Source organism: Xiphophorus couchianus, chromosome 15, assembly GCF_001444195.1.
Source record: "Xiphophorus couchianus chromosome 15, X_couchianus-1.0, whole genome shotgun sequence".
Classification (NCBI taxonomy): Eukaryota; Metazoa; Chordata; class Actinopteri; order Cyprinodontiformes; family Poeciliidae; genus Xiphophorus; species Xiphophorus couchianus.
The window spans coordinates 21854444-21880734 of record NC_040242.1 but is presented as its reverse complement, the minus strand read 5'-3'; the positions used below and the strand labels follow the sequence as shown (position 1 = coordinate 21880734).

General features: G+C 42.0%; 3 protein-coding genes across 6 annotated transcripts in view; 1 reads left to right on the top strand and 2 right to left on the bottom strand.

Annotated features, from left to right (window-relative positions):
• ppil4 (peptidylprolyl isomerase (cyclophilin)-like 4) overlaps positions 1-3257 on the bottom strand; it is an 11930-nt gene extending 8673 nt beyond the window's left edge. The window contains exons 1-9 of the mRNA XM_028039696.1: positions 3127-3257; positions 2755-2822; positions 2189-2253; positions 1994-2111; positions 1734-1876; positions 1228-1324; positions 1002-1118; positions 807-931; positions 610-676 (exon numbers count right to left, since the gene is read on the bottom strand). Coding sequence (XP_027895497.1) covers positions 610-676; positions 807-931; positions 1002-1118; positions 1228-1324; positions 1734-1876; positions 1994-2111; positions 2189-2253; positions 2755-2822; positions 3127-3196 — 870 coding nt within the window. The 5' untranslated portion in view covers positions 3197-3257. The remainder of the gene's footprint in view (positions 1-609; positions 677-806; positions 932-1001; positions 1119-1227; positions 1325-1733; positions 1877-1993; positions 2112-2188; positions 2254-2754; positions 2823-3126) is intronic.
• ginm1 (glycoprotein integral membrane 1) lies at positions 3249-16703 on the top strand. Of its 4 annotated transcripts, none has more exons than XM_028039700.1 (9): positions 3249-3389; positions 3514-3585; positions 3693-3792; positions 8243-8397; positions 8535-8694; positions 9439-9674; positions 13727-13890; positions 14765-14831; positions 14868-16703. In XM_028039700.1, exons 1-9 carry the CDS (start codon positions 3318-3320, stop codon positions 14916-14918), a joined length of 1077 nt encoding a protein of 358 aa, XP_027895501.1. In that variant the 5' UTR covers positions 3249-3317; the 3' UTR covers positions 14919-16703. The 4 variants fall into 4 exon arrangements, with proteins under 4 accessions (XP_027895501.1, XP_027895499.1, XP_027895502.1 ...); XM_028039698.1 differs by having other exon boundaries at positions 14862-16703; XM_028039701.1 differs by having other exon boundaries at positions 14765-14855; positions 14892-16703.
• katna1 (katanin p60 (ATPase containing) subunit A 1) lies at positions 16194-26109 on the bottom strand. The gene is made up of 11 exons (XM_028039695.1): positions 25928-26109; positions 23924-24086; positions 22985-23124; positions 21660-21861; positions 21398-21495; positions 21032-21137; positions 19416-19574; positions 19177-19303; positions 18887-19021; positions 18147-18273; positions 16194-17706 (listed from the first exon to the last, which is right to left on the bottom strand). The coding sequence occupies exons 2-11, from the start codon at positions 24083-24085 to the stop codon at positions 17508-17510; spliced, it is 1455 nt and encodes a 484-aa protein (XP_027895496.1). The 5' UTR covers position 24086; positions 25928-26109; the 3' UTR covers positions 16194-17507.
• Positions 26110-26291: the final 182 nt, after the last annotated feature.

Genomic DNA, 26291 nt, shown 5'->3' with positions numbered 1-26291 from the left:
TATTATTATGTCATTTATTGCTAACGTAAGACTGAAAAAACTATAAATATAGCGGATGACTGGAAGATTCTGCTGGCTTTGATAGTTTGGCAAGAGAAGTGAGCCGGTGGCAAAACAAACATCCTGCAACTGGATGCAATTTGAATTTATGCAAAAAAAAAAGCCAGCTAGCAAGGGCATGTTAGCAGTGAGTTAGCCTCCACCGCTTCAAGTCACAGAACACAACGAAGATGTCTGCGCATGACTCAAACTTTAGCCTGCAAAAAAACCCCAAAACAACCAAAGTTTAAACATTTAAAACCAGTGATCAACGTATTTGAGGGCAACTGACATTTTTAAAATAAATTTAAGACATTTCAAGGCCCTCATTTTACATAGATGGATTTAAGACTTTTTAAGGCCGTGCTGACACTCTGCTGAAAGAAAGGATGGACAGAACAGATGGATAGATGAATGGACAGATTTTTAGTATGGTTCCACCCCGCAGAGCCACTGAACATCACAGGTCAGAGGTCAGGGCTGCTTACAGTGACAAAAGGAGGTCATACTTATTGTTAGAGGGTCAGTATTAATAAGGCCTTTTTGGTGTATAGAGATGCTGCTGCTCACCTTCTCAAACTCAATGAAAGCGTAGCAGAGGGAATCTCCACTTTTAAAGTCCCTGATGATCTCACAACTACTCAGAAAAAGACAAAAGCAAGTGTTCTGGTAACATCAAAAGAAAACAGACAACGACTACAAAATGTTCAGGCAAAAATCTATAAAAAATAAACAGAGATGTATCTGACATAAATAAGAATCCTGACCTTTTTATGGAGCCAAAGCGTGAAAAGATGATCTCCAGGTCCTCGTCTGTGGTGACTGGGTTGAGTTTGCACACAAACAAAACGTTCTCAGGAGGCTTCACGTCTGCGTCCGGGAGGTCCCCAACCTGCAGGGACACTCAGTGTGTCTTCATTGTGTCCCCCAGCCAGAGGACTGGGAGCAGACACGTGTCTCACCATCTCCAGCAGGATGGCCTGAGTCTTGGCTTCCTTCTCCCTCAGCCTCTCCTCCAGCTCCTCGGCTCCTTTCCCATCCGTATCGTCGATCGCTTCGTCCGCTCCGATACGACCGCTCTGCAAATACAAACACTGATTCACACAAACTCCTTAAAGCGTCTACGTCTGCCTGAGCGTCTCTGAGCCGCCCCGTCACTCTGGTGAGAATGAGCGCGGCTGCTCTCACATCCAGCTGCTCCTTGGTGGGCTCAGGCGATCGATCGGGAATCGGCAGATCGGCAGGATCGTCGAACGGATCGTCCAGCACCACAGTGTGGTTTATCCTGCAGCAACACAACAGCAGCGTCTCATGATCAAACCGTAAAAATAAAACAAATCAGGATAATAAAGTAAGAAAAACATTTTACCAGGTTGCAAGGGTTAGAAATCTGCTGATGGAACTAATAAATTAAGGATGTATTGATTAAAAGTTCCTATCTAAGATATTTGTACTAGGAACTGGACAAAAGATAGTTGGTAGGTGGAACATAAGTCAAATTCACAGCAAATGTAATCTCAATCCACCTTGCAAAAACAAAACATTGAAATTCATTCATATATACATTCCAACTGACCTTAGTTATCAAACAGTACAGTAAGCTAAATGAATTATTAAAAGTAATTAAAAAAGCTCTTATCTAAGGAAGCCCAGTAGATGTATAAGTGTGACATGGCCTCTTGGTTCCCGCTCACCTGATGTCCTGAAACGGGACAAAATCCTTGTCAACAAAAACCTCGTTGATCTTGGTCAGGACGTCCAGCCCTTCTGTGACTTCTCCGAACACGGTGTGGACTCCATCCAGGTAATCCAGGTTCTCCCCGGTTGTGATGAGAAACTAAGAAACAAATTATTCCGGTTGCACATCTGATGGGTGCATTTACATTTTTTTTTATATTCCTGCCCTAAAAAAAGAAGAATATGGCAGGTTTCTAAAAGCTCTCTTCTCATTCACCTGAGAGCCGTGCTGGTCATTTCCGTTGTTCACCATGGAAACCGTCCCCTTCTTCCTGTGCTTGATGCGCGGTGCTTTCTCCGCGTCAAAGAAGCGCGCCTGGTCTCCGTACAGTTTGCTGCGGATCCGGAGCACAGACAGGTTTTCAGCGCGCCGCCCGATTCCCAAACAACTGAAACTGTTTTACTGACTGACCAGAAGACAGATTCTCCTCCACGGCCATTTCCAGTAGGATCTCCAGTCTGCACGATGAAGTCCCTCTGAGAAAAACACACCAATATATAGCACAGTTTATCAGCAAATCTGAATGTAGAATGACACTTCAAATATTTTTGATTTTCATGGGATTTTTTTAGTACTTGCTTCAAATGTTACGCAAAGCTAGTAGTAATCTCAGTCCAGTAGACAGAATTTTAGACAGACTAAGGAATTTGGAAACAGGGAAGTGTATGACTTTGACATGAAAAAGTGTAATTACCATTTAAGATTTTGAGTAGCCAGAATGCTCAGCTTTTAGATTAAATTGTGATGAAAAATGTATGTGATGTCTGTTTTACTTCGGTTAATATGCCATATTACATTTGATCAAAGGATTAAACATTAAAATCCTTCCACAGCTGTGTGAACGTCAATGGTAGCTCTGACTGTAAGCTTGGCGTTTGGCGCCCTCCTATGGAGGCTCGCTGAAACAGCACAGAGTTAGCAAAAATAAGAACAGATTGACAGCGGAGACAGTTTGAAATAAGACAACTTAGCATTACCTGCACATTGTGGATGAGGCAGTAATTGTAGTATTTTATTTTGCATAATTTCAGGAAATTTAGGGAGGCTGAAAGAGAGCACAAATGTTTAGATGCACCAATGGTAACATTAGAACATAATGTATTTGGAAGTCAGACATGACCTAACGTATTACAACTGTAACACTTATTACAGTTATAACACTGTACTCCAATTAGAGTAATTCTGGAACAAGGTAAAACAAAAGCTGAATGAAACAGACAACAGACTAGCTAGCCACCAAAGCTAACACCGCCATATTCTGTTCATAAGCTCTCTGACGTCTCGCTCAGTTATGAACGAGCTAATATGCTGACAAATAGTTCTGGGTTACTGTAACATTATAGTCTTACTTTTAGGTCTTTCCTCGGTGAACAAATCAATTACAATATCCCCCAGCGTTGTTTCAAGGAGCACCGCCATACTGACGTTTTCACTTCTCGCGAGAAAAACAGCAGAACATTCCGTACGCCTGCGCAGTTCGTAGGTGTGCGCAACGGTTTTTCCCGACTCTTTTTTTGATGGAAGAGAACTAAAAGCGGAAATGGCGAGTCCCACTGTTTGTTTTATTATTCTTCTGTTTGTCGCCGAGTCGATGACAAAGCAGCTAAACACGGTAAGAAAAAAAAGAGGTTCTTTGTGCGGTGTTAGCGTCGCTGTTAGTCTTTCCACTAGAATGTAGCAGTGAGGCGCACGGGTGTTTCCTGTTCTTATTTCTCACAGAGTTGTTTTTCTCGCAGGAAAATATCCTGATTAACGTAACAGCGGGGACACTGACAGACGCCGAGCTGCTGCAGTCCAACAGCTTACAGGTAAATTCATGGCCACGGCGGGAATAATTCCTGAGATTCCTCTGTTTCTGGGAAATCAGGAGTGGAGCTCATGAGTCACTTCTCTGTTGTTGTTGTTTTTTTTCCAGATAAATTTAAACATATCAGTGGGAGAAGAGCAGGTGCTGGTCAATGAGATCCCGGTGGAGCTTTCAGGGGTCACTAGGTTCAGCTGCCAGGTTCTTCTCTGTGAGTTTCCTTCACTTCTCCTTGCAGCTTACAGAGCGAACTAAAGCTAAATGATCCATCCGCCCGTTAGTTTTTCCTTCCTTCCTGTAATCTTTATAACTGGCTTTCTAATGGGCCATGTCTATTTTTTTTTTTTACTTTTTCACCTAATATCTCTTTGGAAATCATATTTTTTTCCAGATGTTGCTACCCCTCTATGAACTTTAGCATCTCCTCTACTATCATATAAACAGGTACTGTGCAGGTGTTCATCCCTGTTGGATGGTTTATTGCTTTCACAAATCAAACATGACCAACAAAATTTAACTTGTTTGAACAAAATGTAAAAAACAAACAAACTTTAATGTCAAAGTAGTGAGCCAGTGAAGGCCCGCCCACTCGCAGCTGTTTTCACTGTAGTTTTTTGGTGATTGCTGGTTTGTATATGAAACTCCAGCATGCTGGTGCAGATTTCAAACAAATCCACTTTCTTTTTGTGAGCTATTAATAACAAGATGCCTGTTCCTGCTTTCTGTATGTGTTGAATATTCATCTTGCTAAAAATATTCTTAAGCCCAGTTCACACGACACGATTTTTTGGCCCGATTATGCTCTTACGACAATCTTAGAACGTTCTGAGCTCTAAGATTGTCGCTTGCGATAATCATAACCGATCATCCTGCAGTGTGTGGTGTTTTATGACTGATCGGGTCCAGTCGGTAGAAAGTCGGGACCGCTCCCATCTGAAATCGGACATATTCAACATGCTGGATTATCGCAGTGTGTGGAGTTTCCCCTGACTGGTAGTGAGAACGCAGCTTGTTGAATGTGACAGGTACGCCCACTTCACACTACACGATTTTGCTCTTATGAGACCGCTTTGATCTAAAATTGGGGATATGCGACATTGGCTCGTTTATCGCAGTGTCTGTGTTCTTCCCCGACTGGCAGCCTGTTGAATGTGACAGGTAGCCAATCAGAAAGCGCTGTGACGTAAGCACGGTGGGAATCCCGAATGGACCTTACCAGAGGGGCCGCTTTTCATTGGCTGATCCCCATTCTACGTGGTCACGTGCGTGGCCGTCTCACAAACACACTTAGCTTCCCGTTAGCTAAGTACAGCATAATGGCAGAACTGATACAACTTCTACACCTTGAAGCCTGTCTGCTACACAGTCTTATGTTAGCTAAACAGGTTAATATGCAATGTGTCTGTATCTGTCATACACTAAAGATTTTATTTTAGATTTGTATAATTTGCGCAACACCACAGTATTTATGTGTTTTATTGATGCTTCTAAAGCATTTGATCTCGTGAATCATCAAAAATTGTTCTGCAAGTTAGAAAGCAGAGGTGTACCCAAATATCTAATTAGAATAATGGTCTATTGGTATGGTCATCAACTAATGTATGTCAAATGGGGTAACTCATTGTCTGACTCGTTTAATGTTGGTAACGGAGTAAGGCAGGGAAGTATATTGTCCCCTTACCTTTTTAACATCTACATGGATGAACTATCAAAGCGCCTGAATTGTTGTAAAACAGGCTGTGTAGTTGGTGACCGCACAATCAATCACATAATGTATGCGGATGATTTGGTAATCTTATGCCCATATAGTGCTGGCCTTCAACAATTACTAAGGGTCTGCTCCCAATATGGATGTGATTTTGATGTCAAATATAACGCTAAGAAAAGCAATGTCATGATTGTTAGAAGTAGAGCAGATAAGCATCTGATAACCCCTGACTTCTCTTTATCTGGCATTGTCCTCAATATATGCAATGAAATTAAATATCTGGGACATTACATAACTGATGACCTATCTGATGATCGTGACATTTGTAGGCAGTATTGCATGATGTATGCACAGGCTAATATTTTGATCAGAAAGTTTGGTATGTGTTCATCCTCTGTGAAGGTAGCTCTTTTTAAAGTTTTTTGTACTTCATTTTACACAGCCCATCTATGGCGAAGATATAAAAAAAGTAGCCTGCACAAACTTTATGTGGCATACAATGATGGCCTGAGGGTCCTACTCAAAGTGCCTAGATGGAGCAGTGCCAGCCACATGTTTGCACATAACGCTGTTCCCACATGTGCAGCTGCGCTCAGGAATCTCATGTATAAATGTATGTGTAGATTATCCGTGTCATACAATAATATAATAGCAATTTTAGTAAACCCTGTTTTTAGTACAGCGAGATTTTTCTCAAGATTGTGGAAACATTGGCGTCATCATTTATTTGTGGCTCAGTGACTGTCATGTTTCTTTTTGGTTTTTTTTTTCTTTTTGTTTTACTATGGACCTTTTTTGTGTCTGAAATAAAGATTGATTGATTGATTAGCAGAAAAGGCTTTGGACTAAACTGTTACTCCTGTTAGCCACGTTAGCACCAAGTACAGCTAGACAATCAACCATCGCTGTGTTCAGGGAAGCGCTGATTAATAATCGAGAAATAAATATCAAGCCTGGAAACTTGATATCGTAACGGACTGAATGTTATGTTTTTACATAATCTTTGCTCGTCTTGCGGGGCGCAGGCGGTTGCCACGGTAACAGGTGTGCTTAAGCTACAAAGAGAGAGAGAGTAAAAAGGTAGGAGTGGTTTTGGGTTGATCACCTGTTCAGGTTATTTTACCTTTGTTTCCCTTTGCTGTGGCTCATTACAGCCGCTGTAGTTTCTAAACGTTGGACTAATTACCTCGTTCGTTTGTGAGTTTACGTCATTCACAACAAACATCAAATATAACAAATATATTTCATAAAATTTTAACAAACAAATGGCTTCTACCGCGGTAATTATGTGAAATTAAATTAATTATATCCCAACTTCAGAAGATTTGCCTTTACCTTTACAGAGCTCTTTGGTTCCTCCTGTCAGTCTGTAGCTTCTCATATTGAGGTCAAAGTTCAGAGCTACCATAACTGACTGACACCTGCTGGCCTCAGGTTTGCAACCAGCTTGTGACTGAGAAACCAGTAACCTCCTCCCAGATGATGACATGAACTGGTTAGTTCCTCTGTCCATGTAGTAGCTGATATATTGTGAAAATCCGGTAGAAATGATCAACTAATGGAGTCATGTTTACATAGAAACAACGCGTGAGGCTTTGCTTGTGAGACTTGCGGTCACGTGGGTCGGTTGTGGGCGGAGCCTGGTAAGGTCCATTGTGAATTACAATACTACGATGAATGAAATGTGCTTTAGAGGTAATTAGATTTCATAAAACCATAAGTAAAGCTTTATCCTTGTTCAGAGCGGTATGGATCGTGTTTTTTTTTTGTTTGTTTTTTTAAAAAACGATAGAAATGTTATAAAATTATTGCACAGAGTACATCTGGTTTAGAAGCGCATTCTAACCTTTGGTTGAAATGGCGCATTTGCTTTCATTCTGCAGTAATAACACAACAGAGGAAAAATACAGAAAATGTTATGCTGTGTTCATCTATTTGTAGTCTAAATACAGGAGCAAATAGAGGAAAAAGTGCAGAAAACTGTGACCAGCACAGAGCGCTGCAAAAATATTGCGTGGCTCCAGGAGGGATGGCAGAAAATTTACAATCAACTTTCAATTAAAGGAGCTGGAATACGTTAACCTTTCGCGGTCAGTTGGGGAAAAAAAAGTATAACTGCCATCTGATTTTCTAAAAACGAATATGCAGGAAATGCTTTCTTCTAGTTTAAGCTACTCTGATGTTTCAGTCATTCCGTTTTCTGAAACAAGGTCCAGTATATGCTTATATTCTACAACATCAACACAGCAAAAAAATTATAAGGTAACAGTTAATTAAACGACAAAGCCGAAAAAATTAAAAACAGCATTTGTTATGAGGAAAAGAAAAAAAAAACTCACCTCCATATTGTGGTGCAACAAATATAATCCTTGCTCGCGAAGTCTCCAGTTCTTAATCCGAAGCTTTGATTTTTTGTTACGTCTTTTTTGGGTTAACATGAGTCCACAAACTAAAGCCACCGTTTCCATGTTTGTATCCTCTATATCCAGGTGCAGTAGCGCAGAATTTTATGGGATTTCGTATCTGGAATTGGAATGTCCTTGAATGAAACCTCACAGTCTACGATCGAACCCCTTATACCTACGGTTTTGGTCGGCTAGTGTGTGATCTCTCAGGTTTTGAAAATCGGCCGACAATTCTAAAATCGTGTAGTGTGAACTGGGCTTTATTAAAATAAAACTGTAATAAAACAGCGGTAGATCTTTAGAGAGCCGACTCTCTTGTGCATCTTTGGAAAGCTACAAACGGTAAAATCCTCCAGGAAGTATTCATTTACAGAAGTATTCATAAAACCAAACAAAAAACATTGGTTTGCCTCATTTACTCTAGAAGACAGATGTTCACTAACGTTTTCCACATTCAGCTACTTGACATAATAACACTGTTTAACATTTGAAAACCAGGTGTCTAGTTGATGTAAGAAGTGTGTCGATGCCTGCTTGGTGTCTTCCAGTGGACAGCAGTAATGGGACCAGTGAGTTTGACTCGGGGGACCTGGTGTCAGCCGTTACCCGGGTGATGGTGAGCCAGAACCGGCTGTACAGCGACTCAGACGAGGTGGTGGCTCTGCAGGTGTTCAGTGAAGTCATCGAGTTGGATGGAAAAGAGGTAAACTCTTCCTCCTACCTTATCTATGCTGGGTGGAGCTAGCTGATTGGCTCCCTGATGAGGTTGAGGCAATTTCCTCTGGTCAGGCTCTGCTCCCTCGGACTGTGACCTCTGACCTTTCCTTTTGTGCTGTAAAGGTCCACCAACCTGACATGTGTGAGGTGAAAATCCTGCTGAGCCCAGAGTTCCAGAAGCTGGCCCAGTTCACCAACGTCTACCCCATCGGACACAGCGAGATCTTCAGGATCCCCAGAGAGAACGACGTGGTCGTCACGGATCCTCCCAGCTTCAGAAGAGGTTTGTTTTCTGACCCTAGCCGCGTTTCCAAATGTCCACAGATCTTTGTCTATTCTGCTAATGTCGAAAAAAACAAAACACAAATTTGCAACTGTGGTGTTTCCACTAAATAAGAAATGAAATTAAAATCACATGTGAATAAGGTTGTTGATGTGATAAGTCACAAAAAATCACAGCAGCGACAGATGTAAATAGTTACACGAAATATATTCATAATTCAGCCATGGTGTTCATCTATCAGCCAATCAGAGGAGACCTCTTATTCAGGTTTTGGAGCGATAAGTGACTATGTGTCTTACGCTTTGGTTGATTTTTGCAGGGGAGTTATGTTCAAATGACGCCCAACTTTTTATGAACTGTGATGCTGTGAGAGTTCTGGTGGAGCCGGCCGCACATTGTCTGAAAAACCCCCATCCTCTTACTACTTCCTGTCACCTTCTACTTTGTTGTTTTCACCAGTAGTAACATCCAGCTGCTGATCATGTGACTTGTGATTCATAAACAGTTTTTCCATTGTAGTTTTGCAAAATGCATCTATTTTCATATGGCTGAAAAACCACCTCATCATAGCAAAGAATCTTTTAATAAAAAAAAACAACGTTTTTTTTCAATTGCTGTGTTTCCATTAAGCGAATTTAATTTCATAATTTCAATTTGCTCCATTCTATGATTAATGGAAACGCAGCTCCTGACTCCTCCTCCTGTTTTCCTGCTGTGTCTCGTTGCGTGTGACCCTGACCTCAGACGAGGAGCAGCTGGTGTCCCAGACCACCAGCCAGTACCCCCACACAGAGCGACACTCTGACACCACGCAGGAGGAGGTGGCGGCTCCAGGGAAGCTTCCGGAAACGCCGCTGCGGATGGATCCCGACCTGCTGTCCGACGTCACCTACGGGGACGAGTTCGACGACCTGGAACCGAGCCCATCGGGTCAGAATGAGATGGGCAGCCCGCCCAAGGAAGTGACATCATCGTATTCGGTAAGTGAACCTGGAATGGCTAAGGACTGAGACGAGTCCAGGCTGGAGGTCAGTCAAAGTCTATCAAGTGAGAATTTCACAGTCTGGCTTTGTGACTCTGCCATGTTGGTAGCATCTATTAAAAAAGGCTCTGAGCTCTAAGCTAACGGTTTGACTGATGCACCTCCAGTTTTCACTTTGTTTTAAATCTTGACATGTAAAGTAAGTAAGTAAGTAAACTTTATTTCTATAGCGCTTTTCACAGACCAGGGTCACAAAGTGCTGCACAAAGTGTAAAAAATAAAATAAATTAAAAGCAACATACAAAACAATAAAACACAGTATTAAGCTAAAAAGCAAGTTTAAAAAAGTGTGTCTTAAGTTGTTTCCTAAAAGTGTCTATACAATCCAGAGATCGAATGGTACAAGGTAGCTCATTCCAGAGGCGAGGCGCCACAGCTTTAAAAGATCTGTCTCCTCGAGTCTTAAAAAGGGTCCGAGGAACCCTCAGCAAGTTCAGATTGGACGACCTGAGGCTCCTAGTCGAAACATAAGGCTGGATGAGGTTCTTAATATAGTCTGGCGCCTGTCCATGAAGAGCTCTAAAAGTCAGTACCAGGATTTTGTAGTGCATCCTGTAAGATACAGGCAGCCAGTGCAAACTTTTGAGGATAGGTGTAATATGTTCCCTCCTGTGAGTGCGAGTGAGCAGGCTTGCAGCAGAGTTTTGTACAACCTGCAGACGCGCAAACTCCCTCTTGTTAAGACATGTAAACAGACTGTTACAATAATCCAATCTCGATGAGACAAAAGCATGAACAATCATCTCAAGCTCACCATAAGTCACCATCTTACGAAGTTTAGAAATGTTCCGAATTTGGAAAAAGCAGTTCCTAACAAGCTGATTTATGTGCCGCTCCATAGACATCGCTCCATCCATGAAAACACCCAGGTTGCGCAGGTTGCTTTTAACTGTGCAGCTCAAGTTTCCGAGGTGCTGCTTAATTCCAGGCACAGCACTGTCAGGAGCAACAATCAAGGTCTCGGTCTTGTTGGAGTTCAATGATAGGCTGTTTTCAGTGAGCCATTTTGTCACTTCGGCCAAACAACTAGTGAGAGTGCAAAGTTTATGTGGCTCACTTGGCTTGAAAGAGCAGTACAGTTGCAGATCATCGGCGTACAGATGATAGGACACATCACTGAACTTCTGGATGACCCTGCTCAGAGGAAGTAGGTACAGCAGGAACAGAACAGGTCCCAAGACCGATCCCTGCGGCACACCCCACAAAAGCTCTGCAGAATTAGACACTGCATTTCCCACTGACACACTAAAAGTTCTGCCAACCAGGTAAGAGGTGAACCATTTCAAAACGCAACCCGACATTCCAACCAAATGTTGGAGACTGTTTATCAGGATGCCATGGTCCACTGTATCAAACGCCGATGACAGATCCAACAAAACCAGCACAGAACATTTACCGGTGTCAGCTGCCATCATAATATCACTAAACACCTTCAACAGGGCTGTTTCAGTGGAGTGAAACTCACGATACCCAGATTGAAAAGTGTCATAAATGTCATTTACCTGCAAAAATGATCTAAGTTGGGTGCAGACCACCTTTTCCAGGACTTTGGCCAAGAAAGGGGTCTTGGATATTGGCCGGAAATTCTTGAGTTCGGAAGAGTCCAGTCCCGTTTTCTTTAACTGTGGCTCCACAATGGCATGTTTGAAAAGACAAGGAAACACACCACTAAGCAAAGACATGTTAAACATTTTAGCAATATAGGGCCCAATGGAGTCAAAAACCCTCACAAACAGTTTATAAGGAAGAACATCTAAAGTACCAGAGGACGGTTTCATTTTTTTCATGATGGTTAAAATGTCTTCCACAGTGACAGGCTCAAATGAGGCCCAGCTCTGAGTGGGAGGTTCCAAATGCTGGGATCCATGGCAAGGAGGCAAGCTGTCCTTTATTACTTTGACCTTATCAATAAAGAAATCCAGGAACTCATCACAACTAATTGTAGAGTTACGAGGATTTACAGCAACAGGTGACACAAGAGAGCTGATAGTGTCGAAGAGCACTTTAGGATTTCTTTTATTTGAGGCAATCAGACAATTAAAATAACTTGCCCTGGCCTCCTCAATCCTCTTATTTATGAACAATATTAAGTCCTTTAAATGCAGCCTATGGACCTCCAATTTAGTAGACTTCCATAAACGTTCAGTCTGGCGTCATGTTCTCCTCAGAGACATAATTGCATCATTTATCCAAGGACAGAAACTTTCCTGTGGTGCCTTCCTAGCCTTAACTGGTGCTACTTGATCCAAGATATCAGCACTTTGGCTATTAAAACAATTCACAAAACAGTCAGTTTCAGTGAGATTATTAAGAAGAGAAGGATCAAACTTATCGCAGAAAAGCATGGCTGTCGCCTCTGTGATGATTCTTCTCTTTGCCTTAGTAAATACAGGCCGAGGTTCAGATGGCACCATCAAATCAAAGAAAACACAGTAATGGTCACTGAGAAGCACATCCTCCACACACACATTGGTAATCTGCAAGCCCAGTGCAAAAACCAGGTCTAACGTGTGACCCTTGTTGTGTGTGGGACCTGACACATACTGTGTAAAGTTAAGCGCCTCTGTCAGTGATATAAGATCTCTTGCTGGGATAGAAGTAACATCATCAATCTGCAAATTAAAATCACCCACAATCAAGACCTTTCCCAATCTAATTATAGAAGATAAAAAGTCAGCGAAATCCTGAAGAAAAGTCCCAGCAGGGCCAGGAGGGCGATATATCAAAATAGTATAAAATGTATCTGAGGAACCAACTTCCATCATAAGGGTTTCAAAAGAGGTGGTGTGGCTTGTTTTAGACAGTCTGCATGTGGACCAGTCACGGTGCACAGCAGCCAGTCCTCCTCCACGGCGGCCGGAGCGAGGCTTACCTACTGCCAAGCAACCAGCAGGACAAAGCTCATTTAAATGGACAAATTCATTTTCCCTCTGCCACGTCTCTGTGAGGAAAAGGAAGTCCAAGTTTTTCCTAACAATGAGTTCATTAATGGAGAACGATTTATTTGAAATTGAACGTGCATTCAATAATCCAATCCGATTTTGCGATGACAAAGAAATCAGATCAGGAGTCCAGTCGGCTGGGCACAGCGGGATAGGCTGAATACATCTCCCACGGTCACGTGACAAACAGCTGTACTGGCATGACCGATACTGCTCTCCTGGTGTAAGCACGAAACGTTGAAATGGACCTGGGGCCCAGGCGGCTCGTCCATCGCGGGTCCAGCGATGTCCACGCCTAACTCCACAACCCGGAAGAGTGGCGAGATGCGTAGACGGGGCAGCACCCCCAGCTGTAAGGCCGTGTACGAGCGGTACCTGACGCAGCCACCTGTAGCTCCGGTTAGCATGAACCGTACGCCGCACGCCACGCCTGATCCGAACCTGGACACCCGCTCGGCAGCCTCTTCTCCTCCTTTTCGGATTTCCTGGACGTCGCCACAACGCCAGGTACTCACGGGAGGTTGGGGGACACACAAACGGAGGTGGAAAAGTTTGTTTGTAGCTGTCCCAGTCGTGAAAGGGGCTTTCCATTGACTCTTTGATTTCGAAAAGAAAGTCGCGATTATAAGTCCTTATTGCACTCACGCAAACGCTGTCCATCAGAGTTGATATGACAGCAAACACAAGCAGAAAAATGGCAAAAAAGCAGCATTGTAGCAGGCGAGCGGCAGCCTGAACACACACAGGCGCCATCTTGAGGTAGGTAAGGGATGTGAAATAATCTGCCAACAAAACTTACATTTTAAATGTAAATGACTAGTGTGTGTAAGATTGAAACTGAAGCATGACAAATGATTGTTTGTTCACTTAGATATGTGCGCTTACATCAGACTCACTGAACACGCTGGTGGGTGAAACTAACATAGAGTGAGCAGACTGAGACTGGAAGGGCAGAACTACAGGACAAGAGGCTGTTTAACCGTCTCACACTAGACCTGGAGACCTCCACCCTGACCTCTGACCTCTGCTCTGTCTGTCCTCTCCTCAGGTTATGTGTGAGTGGGTGGAGGAGGCCAGGGAGCGCCTGCGCCGTTTCTGCTACGAGTCGCTGCCCCTCTTCTTCCTGGTCATGTGGGTGGTTGTGATCGGTGTAGCCGGATCGGCGTTCATCGTCAAGATCCTGGACTTGTTCTTCCCAGCCTGCGAACACAAGTGAGTCTCCCAGACAGCAAGATCTGATTTAGTTTGGTCTTTTGACTAAAATACTGTTTAGTTTGTCATAATTAAGTTATCAGAACTATTTGTCTTATACTAGTTTTAGTCGACTAACAACAAAATTATATGTAAATGTTAATAATTTTTTTCACGTGACTTATCACAAAATTAATGATATTTTTAACCACTTATGTCTAAGCCGGTCACAATAATAAATTTACTGGATGATTAATTGTCCCAGAAGTTATTGCAATAAACGATAACTTTGTTTTGAGAGCATTTTCAAATACTACATTGGTAATGGCATAATAATGCAAGAACACATTCTCAAACATCAATAAACTTTAACTTCTAGTGAACATTTAATACTGGAACTGCAAGACATTTTAAATAAACAAAACAATACAAAAGTAATTAAAATGAATCCTAAAGTCTCTATAAACAAATTTTTCCTAAAAACAAAAGTCTGGCTGAGACCAAAACACCAAACTGGAGACTTTTACCATCCAGTTTTTAGTGGGAAAAGAGAAACAAATGCAAATGGAAAAAATGGAAATTATTGGACTTGTTTTAATTTATCATGCAATTAATTGATCCATTGGTTATTGCAACAGGCTGAGTTATGGCATAATGTAATTGTCTGAATATTTAATGCATACAAAAACAGATTAAACTTTTTACAAACAACTTTATCTGAACAAAATGCTCTGCCTGAAAATTGTTTGCACTGTCAATAATTAACTGCATATTACATTCTTCATGTAAAAGATGTTACTATAAATCTAAAATAAACACACTTATTATTAGCCACAAAAGTGGCGAATAACATTTTGTGTTCTCCTTTAACTGCGCTCCCTGGTCCGTTCCACAGGCACATTTTCCAGATCAACCCGACCACTCTGATGCCAGAGGAGGAGAAGGTCAACCTGCTGGAGAGCGCGGAGGCGGAGGTGGAGGCGGAGGTGGAGGTGGAGGTGGAGGCGGAGGCGGAGGCGGAGGCGCCTGAGGAAGAGAAGCAGCCCTGAAGCAGAACGGCTCGGCCCAGCTCCATAAAGCTCCTTTTGGCTCTGATTTCCTGTTTGGTCCTGTTCCCTGCTTCCATTCAGACCCGTGACCCACTCTTATGGTTTCACTTCAGTTTACTGTTCTGACACCTGACGAAAGCGCCGGTCCCCCAGTTCAACCACCAAGCCCACCACGGCAGCAGCGAGGGGCGCACATTTCATCTAGCTTTCCATACATGGAGGAGGAATTAACGTTCACTCAGAATATCGTTTCAAATATTTCACTGCTTTAAAGGAAGCTCATATGCTTCCTTATGCAAAAACTAGATGTCTGTTTGTTTTGTCTTTTAATGACAAACCTCGAGAATAAAGTAGTTTCTGTTTTAAAAAAAATAAAGTTAGTTCAAGACGGTTTCCCTCTTCCCATGTTGATCAGGTTAGCAGTAAGCATATTTGTTCTATAAGAATGGCAAACAGATCCTTTAAAGCCAGAGATAAACCAGGAAAATTTAAAGCACAAATAAAAAAAAGACAACAGCAATTATATGATACCAAAAATCTTTTTCTTTTTAAGCAAATAGCTGATGTGCAGCACTGTACCAACAGAAAAGAAGAGAGATGTTCCTATCAGGCTTTTCCTGATTCACCAATTTTTGGTCTGACCTGCTGGTTCATTTGATTAATTCTAAATATTGTGACAAAAACAAGGGAGGGAAAAAAGGGTGTTGGAGTTTTTTTCATAGTGACTTAGTTATGCATGTATGCAAAACATAAAGAAATCAAAAATATTTGTCTCAAATTTTTATTGAGCTGAAAAAGATTCATGTGTAGACTGAAAGTTCTGATGCACTTAAAAAATAAAATCCTAATCAACTGGAAACTGATTGGTGCATCAGTAGAGGAGTTTTTATTTCCCAGCAGGCTGCTCTTCTGTCGCCCTTTAACTGAAACAAGGCAACGCGTGGAGGCAAACCTATGCAGATCATTTCCTTGACATGTTTCATGTCACAATTTAGAAACATTTGAACTGAATGTCGTTACAAAAGGAAGCCTGCTGCACATCAGTGAGCTTCTGTCGATTGTTCTTCAGTGCCTCTGTGGAGGGGAAGGCGGGTTTAAGAACAGGGAGGGGGTGGGGCCTGTGTGGCACTACAAGCACTACTTAGTGCTGCTTATGTTGAATGTAAATGAAGTAGCTCATAATGCTCCTGCACGGTGGACACAAACAGAGCTGCTGTTTCCCAAACAGATGGAAACCTGTGGAAATGCTGACTCTGCACTTAGTTTTTTCTCTTTTTTTTTGTATTTGCCTGTAAAAACTGGACAGATGTGGCTGATCTCATCACATTCTGTAATTAGTGCCTCAGATCATCCATTTCTTCTCGACACCCGTTCGATCCGGCCGTTGTAAACATCAACACTTGTCGATTCTCGTCCCACTTTTTAGAAGAAACTCGGGTTTTTCCTCCTCAGATCAGCTGAGATCAAGACTCTGGACTGGAGTCAAACAGCAGAGCGCATGATGTCCGTTTATTTAATAAAAAAACATGCATGTGTGGCATTTCATCAGTCCGTTCTAAACTGCATGATGACTCGACGCCACTGGAAGCAGCTCCAGCCCCACGCAGACTGTAGATCAGCTCTTATGGCAGGCAGCGAGTTTTAGAGATGTTGATGAAAAATGAAACATATTTGAGACGGCTTTGTTGAATCTGTATGAATCCATGTGTTACATGTTTCCACTGTAACTGGATTGTGTTTTGAGGTTGGAACGTTAGCTTAATAAATGCTTTCCTTACAAACCAACATGTTGTTCTGTTGATCCTGTTATACTGAGAACCCCCTTCACAGATTCAATGTATTTTTAATATTTCTTAAAATTGTCTCTGTCAGGACAGTTCATCTGCTTTGAACTGGATGAACAATGATCATCTCTGGCAGATGGGCAAAATTTGTCAATGCAAGAACTACGGCATCACAACTGGTCCAAGAAGGTCAAAGACCAAATGTTTCCTTTTCTCCTTCCAAACCTAAACCAGGAAGTTAAGATAAATGGTAAATGGACTGAACTTCTGGTGCTTTTTCAATTATTTTGACCACTCAAAGCGCTTTACACTAGAGTCACATTCACATACAAACGCTCACACATTTATACACAAATATACAGATGAGTAGGCAACTTGGGGTTGGGGCAGGAGAAAACTGAAATTGACGTTAAGACGATTAGCCACAGAGCCACAGCCGGAAAAAATGACTTAAGTGGCTCTTTGATTTAATTGAACAATAACTTTATTTATAGAAATATCTTTAGTGTTGCTTTTATAGAAATGTAAATTGTCCAAAAGACAAGAAAAAAGAAACGTTGGTCTCAAAACATCAATTGTAATTAAAAGTAAGTAAATGACTTCTGATTGGCTGTTAACTCCCTGATAGACGACAACATGAAGTTTTTGCTACAGAGCAGCATGTTACCACTTCAGACTGAACATTATGTACAAAACAAGCGCAGCAATACTTCACATTCTAAACATCCGCTCACATCAGGCTGCACACAAACGGCTCAGCCAAACTCATGCTAAAACATCTTTAAACGTTCGGTTCGTTTTCTTCTCAGCACGATCCAAACTCCTCGATCCAGCTGGCGTACTTCTCCAGGTCAGCAGCTGACACGGATTTGGAGACTTTCTTCAGAGCCGACTCAAAGTCCTCCATGGTGGTTGGCATGTGCATCTCGTCCCGGGACAGGTTCCGGATTTCCTCCGGGGTGAGACCCTCGATCCGTCGCCTCATGGCCATCAGGGAGGCGTCTCTAATGCGGCAAACAGGAAAAAAACTTTCAGAACGCTCCTTACATGCTCAGAGGAGTTCAGTCACTTCTGAACCGTCTCACTTATCCACTCACATGAACTTTAATAAAAGTTCATGTGCCAACACACTGACATTTGTAAGATTTCTTTGGCAAAGTTAAAGAAAAGGCAGAATGTTAAACAACATGAAGAGTGAACTGTGTTTCACATCAAGCTCACTGTTTACCAGTGTGTGTATTTAGAAGCGTCATGCATTGTGTGGACCCACTGCTCTGTATGGGGTCAAAGGTCGAGCCCCTTAAGAAGTAGTGCTGTTTCTGGGCTAGGCTAAGGACTAAGGCAGGGTTTCTGCAGGTTTCACCAACTCAAATTTTAAAGGCCTTTATGAATGGAATTTGTCTCTAGAATTTGAAAGCAGTGACTGTGTGTGTGTGTGTCTGACCTGCACACGTTAGTGATGTCAGCTCCTGAGTATCCCTCCAGCTGCTCTGAGATCTTGTCCAGGTCTACGTCACTGGCCAGCTCCAGCTCCTTCAGGTTGATCCGGAGCAGCTCCACCCGGCCCTTTACTGACAATACAAGGAACAGAATTCAACACAGTTACACACACAACGTTATATTCCTACCCATTACTAGTGTATTATTAACCCTAACTAAATTCAGACCTTCACTCTAAGCCAAGCCTCTGACCCTACACACCGTATTAGGACCAGGAAGACTCATTGGTCTTCCTGGTTGGTAAATATGCCATAAATGGTCCTAAGAAGAATAGCTACACAAGTACACACACCAAACAACTGTGCAATATTCCAATTGGTAGTTTCTATCAACACAAATAAAACACAGCGTTTTTCTTTCTCCCCTAAATCTGCATTTTGTAGTGAAAAGGTAACAAGGTTAGGGTTCAGTGTTCCCATTGGCCAACAGCTGCAGCAGGAGACTCTGGAATGCTGCTATCCAGTTCCCTGGTAGCTGCAGGTGTTTTTCCCAGCTGAGAAACTACAGGTGAGTTCCACACAGGAGGAACACATACATCATACTTTGACCAAAACATGGCAGAGTAACAGTGCATCGGTTTCCCTGATCCAACTGATACAGCCAACACTAATGACCATAAATAGTTTGTGATGTGGAATTGTCCATTTCCTCTAAATGTGTTGGGAGAAAACGACAGGAGTTTACTGGAAGGCAGAGGGATGTAGATCCTCTTCTCCAGCCGCCTCCTCAGTGCCTCGTCGATGTCCCAGGGGAAGTTGGTGGCTGCCAGCACCATCACCATCTTTGAAGGGTCATCGTTCTCTGAAGCCCCGCCCACCCCTGCACAGATAACAGAAGAAGCAGCAGACGGTTAAACATTCTAACTAGACCTACTTTAATCATTCAACCACAACTGGACAGTTTCATGTTTTAGGCCGTCAACATGAACAGGAAACTGTGCAGTTATCACCCAACACCTCTGTGTGCCTCCATACCGTCCATCTGGACCAGCAGCTCTGCCTTCACCCTCCTGCTGGCCTCATGCTCCTCTGAGGTTCCTCTGCGGCTGCACATCGAGTCGATTTCATCGATGAAGATGGTGGTGGGAGCGTAGTGGCGCGCCTGCAAACAACATGGACAACAGGGAGCGCTAGAGTCAAGGATGAGGCGTTTCTGTTTAGAAACAACAGCTGTGAGTGTTAAATGACCCAGACTGGATGGAGGGTGAGCGCACCATTTCAAACAGAAGGCGAACCAGCTTCTCCGACTCTCCTCGGTACTTGGAGGTCAGCGTGGACGAAGACACATTGAAGAAAGTAGTCCTGCATTCCGTAGCGACGGCCTTGGCCAGCAGAGTCTTCCCTGTGCCTGGAGGGCCGACCATGAGAACACCCTGAGGAGGAGGCAGCCAATCACAGCACAGGATGACGGTTCATGCTCTGCTGTCTACTAGAGACATTTTGGAAGGAACAGCTCACTCTGGGACATGAAACGGTTTCCATAGTGACAGACTGCATCATGACCATGTCAGGGACATTTCTCTGCCATGTCAGGCGTTCAGGCTGGGGAACATGCTTCCTGTCTAAGAACAGAGCTGTTCCTTGTCATTTACTTTGATCAACTGACAAACTTCCTGCTTCCCCCCACCGTCCCCTCAATCTCTCCAAAGCCACAGGATTTTGCTGATTCTTGCAGATCTTTGTTTCAAGTAGCTACTCTGAGATAACTGGAGCCTTTTAATCATCCTGGAGCCAATGAGCAGCCATTTTCCCCATTCTTCCACATCGCTCCAGTTTGGTTTCAATGTTAAACTCTGAGATGCTTTTAGAGTTGAGCAGCCTGTCACTTTCTGCATTTATTTGATTTGATCGCCAGAACCAGAAAAGCAGCATTCAGCTTCTATGCACCGCTAACCCGGAACAAACTTCCAGAAAACTGAAAAACAGCAGAAACACTGAGTCCATTTAAATAGAGGCTAGAAACCAGCTGGTTAGAGCTGCTTTGAACCAGAATTATTAGAACATTGCCTGCATTTATGATGTGTGCTGATGATTTTGATGATGGCATTTGAGAAATTTAATGTGCTATTTAAATAAACTTAACTGATTTCTCCACTCAGCTTACTAAAACATTTTTTTTTTTTAAATCTATGAACAAAATCTGGACTGAGGTGTTTCCTCTGATGTAAAGAGAATATTTAGTGCAGTTTAGACCTAATGATGCTCACCTGCTGGATTCCTGGTTTTTCCTTGTCACTACATGAACAACCTGACCAGCTGTGTTTCCGTTGACCGTAGAACTACGCAAATTGGAATTAAATCCATTTGCTCAATGGAAACACGGCGATTTAGAAAAAAAAAATTTATGTTTTTCTATAAAATGTTTTGGCGCCAGAATGAGGTGAATTTTCAGCCGCATCAAAATTTGAATTATTTTGTGAAACTGCAATGGAAACACCTTTTTCACTGATGTTACTACTGACAAAGACGACAGCAGGAAGTGGTAGGATGATGATGATGATGATAATCTTTAACGATGTGGTTTTAATTTGATTTCTTATTGAATGGAAAGACTGCCATTGTGAAATTGTGTTTTTTCTGACCATTAGTGAAATATTGACAAAGTTTTGTGCTCAGTTGTAATGACCTCACTGACATCACTTTGAATCCAATTCAAATCACTTCCTCAGAATCGGCACCATGCAGCTCAGCTCTGCTGATTTTTGATACTAGGAATTTATTTGCCTTGTAGAAATATAATTTCTAGCAAACAATGACTGATAGAGAACAACTGAGACATTTGTAATTGATCATTTTTGTCTGATGATTAATAATGACAATCAGTGTGTACCTTCCATGGTCTCCTGATGCCTTTGAAGAAAGCAGGCATCCACATCGGCAGCACCACCGCTTCTTTCAGCAGTTTCTTGGCGTCTTCCAAATCTGCAATGTCGTCCCTAAGAAATGTGCAAATATCAAAAGAAATGCATGTCTGACAGAACAACCAAAGTGAAGTTAAACAACATGGATTCAACAAGTTCATAGAAGCAGCAAGATGGATGGAGTCTGGATGAATAAACCACTTGTCCAGAACAAATTCCTGCCCTTCAGTTCAGAGCCTGAGATCCTGATAATCAGCTTAACAGATCTGGCCAGTAAAGACAGAGTTCTGTTCAGATCCAGGTCCAAAACTAAACCCATCCTTCAGACTGCTCACCATCTCACACTGGGGTTCTGAGATATGATGTCTCTCTCCAGGGCTTCCACCAGGTCTTTGTCGTATCCTGTACCGTCAAACTTTTTCACCTCTTTCTCCTGCAGGTGGAAAAGAAAACTTGTTTACTCAGCAGAACGCTCCTGACCTGGAGGAGAACTGGAATAACAGGCTGTGACCAAACAGCAGGGAAAACTGTTTGATCAGGAATGCAAACAGAGAATATGAAAGTGATTGTTTAGGACTGAAAGCAGCGGCTGATCACCTTGTCGTCCTTGGCTTTGCTGCCAGCCTCCTTAACCTCCTTTGCTTCCTTCTTTTCTTTGGCCTTGGAGGCTCGGCCCCCGGCCCCGTTGGCCCCCCGCTGGGGCTGCTTCTGGTGGGGCCTCACGGCAGCGCTCAGCCGGTGGTTGGAGGGTTTGCTCTCCTTATGAAAGTTGGAGCGCCTGACGGGGCCAGGAGAGTGTCTGGGACAGCAGGACAGAGGCATTACAGAGGCAGCAGAGAGGATCATGGGAACTCTGGAGGAGCTGTAGAGATCCACAGCTCAGCTAGTCATGCACTCAAATGCCCACAATGCACTGCATAGGAATGTAAATTAACAGTATTCAATATCATCACAATGTTCATTCTATGATGAAAAACTGACTTTACTGTCTGAAAGAGCCCCGATTAAAAAGGTAAAAAAAGAAGAAAAAAGGATGAAATAACCTTTATATACACATTTTATACAATAGCACAAATAAAGTAAAACAAAAGGAACATGAATAAAATGTAATATAATATTTTGTAAATGTGTCTGCTGCATTTCTTAAAACTTCATACACAATCACATCATGTGCATTTTGATAAACTTCTACTCAGCTGAACATCCCTTGGATCAGGAATATGAAACTTCTAACAATCTTTGTTGTAATATTGCACAGTATATTATTGTCATTATTACTATTATTGAATCTATTTTATTGTTAAATTGAATTCTCTGATCTTGAAAATGACATTTCTGGGAAGTCTGGATTTCTTTTCCCACCAATGTTCTCCCTGTGTTTCCATGGTGCAGAGTGATGTCAGCACACGCAGGGCGGCCATCTTGTTTGACAAGTTTGTTTCACAGCTTCTATCTATTTGGGCTTTACATATTAGGGCCAGGCTACAATTTATTTATTTATTTTAATTACCAGAATAAAGTCATAATATCAGTGTAGAATCGTAATATTAGAAGAATAAAGAAGGAATTTTATGGAGAACTCTTACACAAAAATAACACAAACTGAAAATGAGGAATGTTGAGCATCTTGCTAAGTTAGACTTTTGTTTCGGTTTTACGAATAAGAAAATACTTCATCTTAACACAGTAGCATCAAATTATTATCAGCAGCAGGACTTAGAAATGAAGAAAAACTCGATCCAAAATGGACACAGAAACAGTCTGACATGAACAGAGCAGCAGTGAAAGGAACTCCGACAGGAACTGAAGGCTCCTAATCTCCGTCATATGACTGCAACTGGATTATTGTGAACAAAGATTGTTACTCAGGCGCTGAACACAGAGCTAAAAATACAAACTGTGTTACTGAGAGAATGGAATACCTTGGTTCCACATGTGCCGGCCTCATTTCAAAGTCGTCATGGTTGGAGGGTTTAGCGGGCGCCATGTCCAGCTGAAAGCTCTGCAGAGTGGACATGATGTCCTGAACTTGCCGGCTCTCTTCATTGATTTCTTGCCACAGCTGAGAAACGGAGACGGAGATCAGATGAGTCTGGATTGTTCCCTAGTAATCAGGCTTTTAATAGACACTAAACACACAGAGTTGTTCTCTGGAGGTTCTACTAGGAAAATCCTACTTATTCTGAAATGTCTTAAAACATAAAGCAAGAACAAAAATGTTCTACAAGTGTGTTTCGTACCCAGCAGAAAATGAAGGAATTTTTAACTAAAATGTTTGATTGAGGCATCACTAGATCTTCCAAGGCGTATAGTTTTCTTGAAATTAAAGTAACAAACTATGAAATAAGAGAGAAGGATTTATCTAAAGGTCAGGATGAACAGTTCTTCAGTTTTGAGGGATTCAGGTGTTTTTCACTCTTTAAATAAAAAAAAAAAGTATTCAAGTCATTTGCTAAACAAATACAATAAGGTCTGATTATGTTGACTCTCATGGGTTTGTCTGCAGACTCAGCTGGAGTTCTTTGCAGTTATGTTTTAGAAAAATATACAGGAAAGAATGTGATGATGCTTTATGCATCACAAAGTGAATGTAGAATAAGCTACACTTTATTCAGCCTACACTTTGTGTTCTTGCCATCAATGGGAATTTAAATATTCGTTTATCTATTTTTGTACTAGTGTTGTCTTGTGTTTTCAGCAATGTGTGTTTTTTTCCCCTTTTTGGTTTGTATATGAATAAATATTATTAAAACTGGTTCCATCAGACCCATCAAACCCAATTGCAGGGGATCAAGTGAAGCTTAGCCAACAATGTTCCAGTCTGTCCAGTTGATGGGTGGGTTTGTGGTCAGAGGGTTTACCTGCTGCCATCGCTGATGAACGCCGCCGTCCCTTACAGCGTACATGTAGTTCTTGATCTGGTCCAGCAGGCCGTGGTACAGAACACTGGCTGAGCTGTAGTTCCCCAGCAGAGCGTACTCCCGCGCCAGCTTGACATTCTCACTGATCTCCTGTAGACTCATGCTGCAGCAGAAGCAGAGGCTGTTTATCACCTTACTTTATATTATATTGTCTTCTACAGACCTTCCCAACCACACTAGGGAATACTGAAAATGGATGGATGGATGGATGGATGTCTTCTACAGCACACACACACACACGGATGACCTAAAGCTATGGCACTGATTGAAAGCTCCACAAGTAGCTACAGGGTCAAAGTCACAATACTTTCCAAACCTCAGAATGAAAACCTTTACATCCCTAGCACCATGTAGATAAACATCAAGAAATCTCAATTTTCATACAATTTAACTTTTTAAAAATATGCTCAACTTCATAAAAGTATAATTAAGAAATAATCTGGAAATTGGAGCTTGGATAAGTAAAAAGTATTTCATCCTGAAGACGTTTAATGGCAGAGCTCCAGGTGACGAGGCCTGTCACAACAACCAATCTTGCCAGACATTAAATTGTCTCAGAAATTCTTGGGATAAACAATAATATTGTTGTCATGAGACAATTTTCAACTAATGTGTTGGTAATGGCACGCCTTGTCAAAGACAAATAAACTTCAAACACTTTACACTGTAGGATATGTCAAATATCAACTTTTTAGATTTATATAAAAACAGAAAGAAAAACCAGACTAGTGTTTTTTTACCTTAAGTAAATTAGATTATGTCTCTAAACAAAACAGCTCTTCAAAAAATATATCAGAATGGAAATCATTAAGCTTTATTACAATTAATTGATTCTGGTAATTGCAACAAGCTTACAGATGCCAGTATTGTTTAGGAGGTGAACCAGTCACATGATGCAACTGACGTGACGTCATAAACGGGGGCGTGGCCACCATCAAACATGAACATCTAAAGGTAAGAGAAAATGTAATGTGCTGCAGGTACATGTGAATGTAAGGTTGGAAAATTTGAGTACTGGACTTTAATGACATATTGAACATGTATGATGTAGTCACATATCAAAATATGTTTTTAGAAGTTATATTTATTTTATTCTACATGATTTTGTTCACATTTACCACATGTGCTGTTATATTTCAGGATAGCATTTTCAAGGCTATCAAATTAAATTCCATGATGTATGTATACAAAATCTGACAGAAAAGGAAAAATGTGACAGAATCAGACAGATGTCAGCTGTAGCTCATCTTTAAAGACATATTGCAGGAGAAGCATGTGCTCGCATGATTTTACCAATTAATTACTTACATTAATCACAATAAACCTGTGTCAGACCTCAGGTAGGGAATAGGATGTTACCAAATCTCCCTTCCAAGGTTTCATTCAGGGCTGGAGAAGAAAAAACTGCAGCTGGAAGGACCAGGCCACACCAACAAATGCCCAAAAAACCTCAACTTAAATGGGTTTTGTGATGGGTAGGAAATTGGTGGCCATAATTTTAATAAAGAAAACATTATTTATTTTTATACAAAGCGAGTAGACGCCTCAAAGAATTCATAAATGTATTGGCATATTCCATTTTTATCCTTGGCTACAAAAAAGGCTCCAATATTCCCGAGTCTTCCCAACTTTCCTGCTGCTTTTCCACACTAAGAGACAAGTGGACACGGTCAGTTGTGTCCTCAGGCCAGCCTCGCCCAGCAGAGGAGTGTTTGTGGCTAAATACGAGCAGAGCCAACAGAGACAGGATGGGAATCTCCACGAAGAACAGCCCGTCTGCTGGAAGAAACACTAGCAAAGCTGTGAGTGAAGTCTTGATGTTAATCACAACCAACCGCAGCTCACTTCAAAACAACCAAAGCCGCCTTCTCCTGTACTACAAACTAAACTACTTTACAAACCCCGCGGAGTACCGACCCAAACAACCATAAAGAGTCCACCAACCTGCTGCGAGAGAAGAGTCTACTTCACTTTCCTCATGGACGCGCTGCCTCTCTGGAGGTTCTGGAGGTTGGAAGGAAGAACTTCCCTGAAGCGGCTAAAGGGCTCGAGACGTTTACGGCTCACTTCATCACGGAAGTCAGTCACAGCACAAGTACACGTTCCTCTGCGTTCAAACTCAGCCGAAGTTTGGACTTCCGTTCTTGACTTTCAAAATAAAACAAGATACTAGAGGATTCCTTTGAGCAAACATCAACCTTTAGGGCAAACTTTACACATTTAGCAATGGCGATTTTAGAGGAGCTTGTATGAATTTATTCTGAGTGTCCTGTTCTGCGGCAAACAGATATCAATAAATTACAGTTAC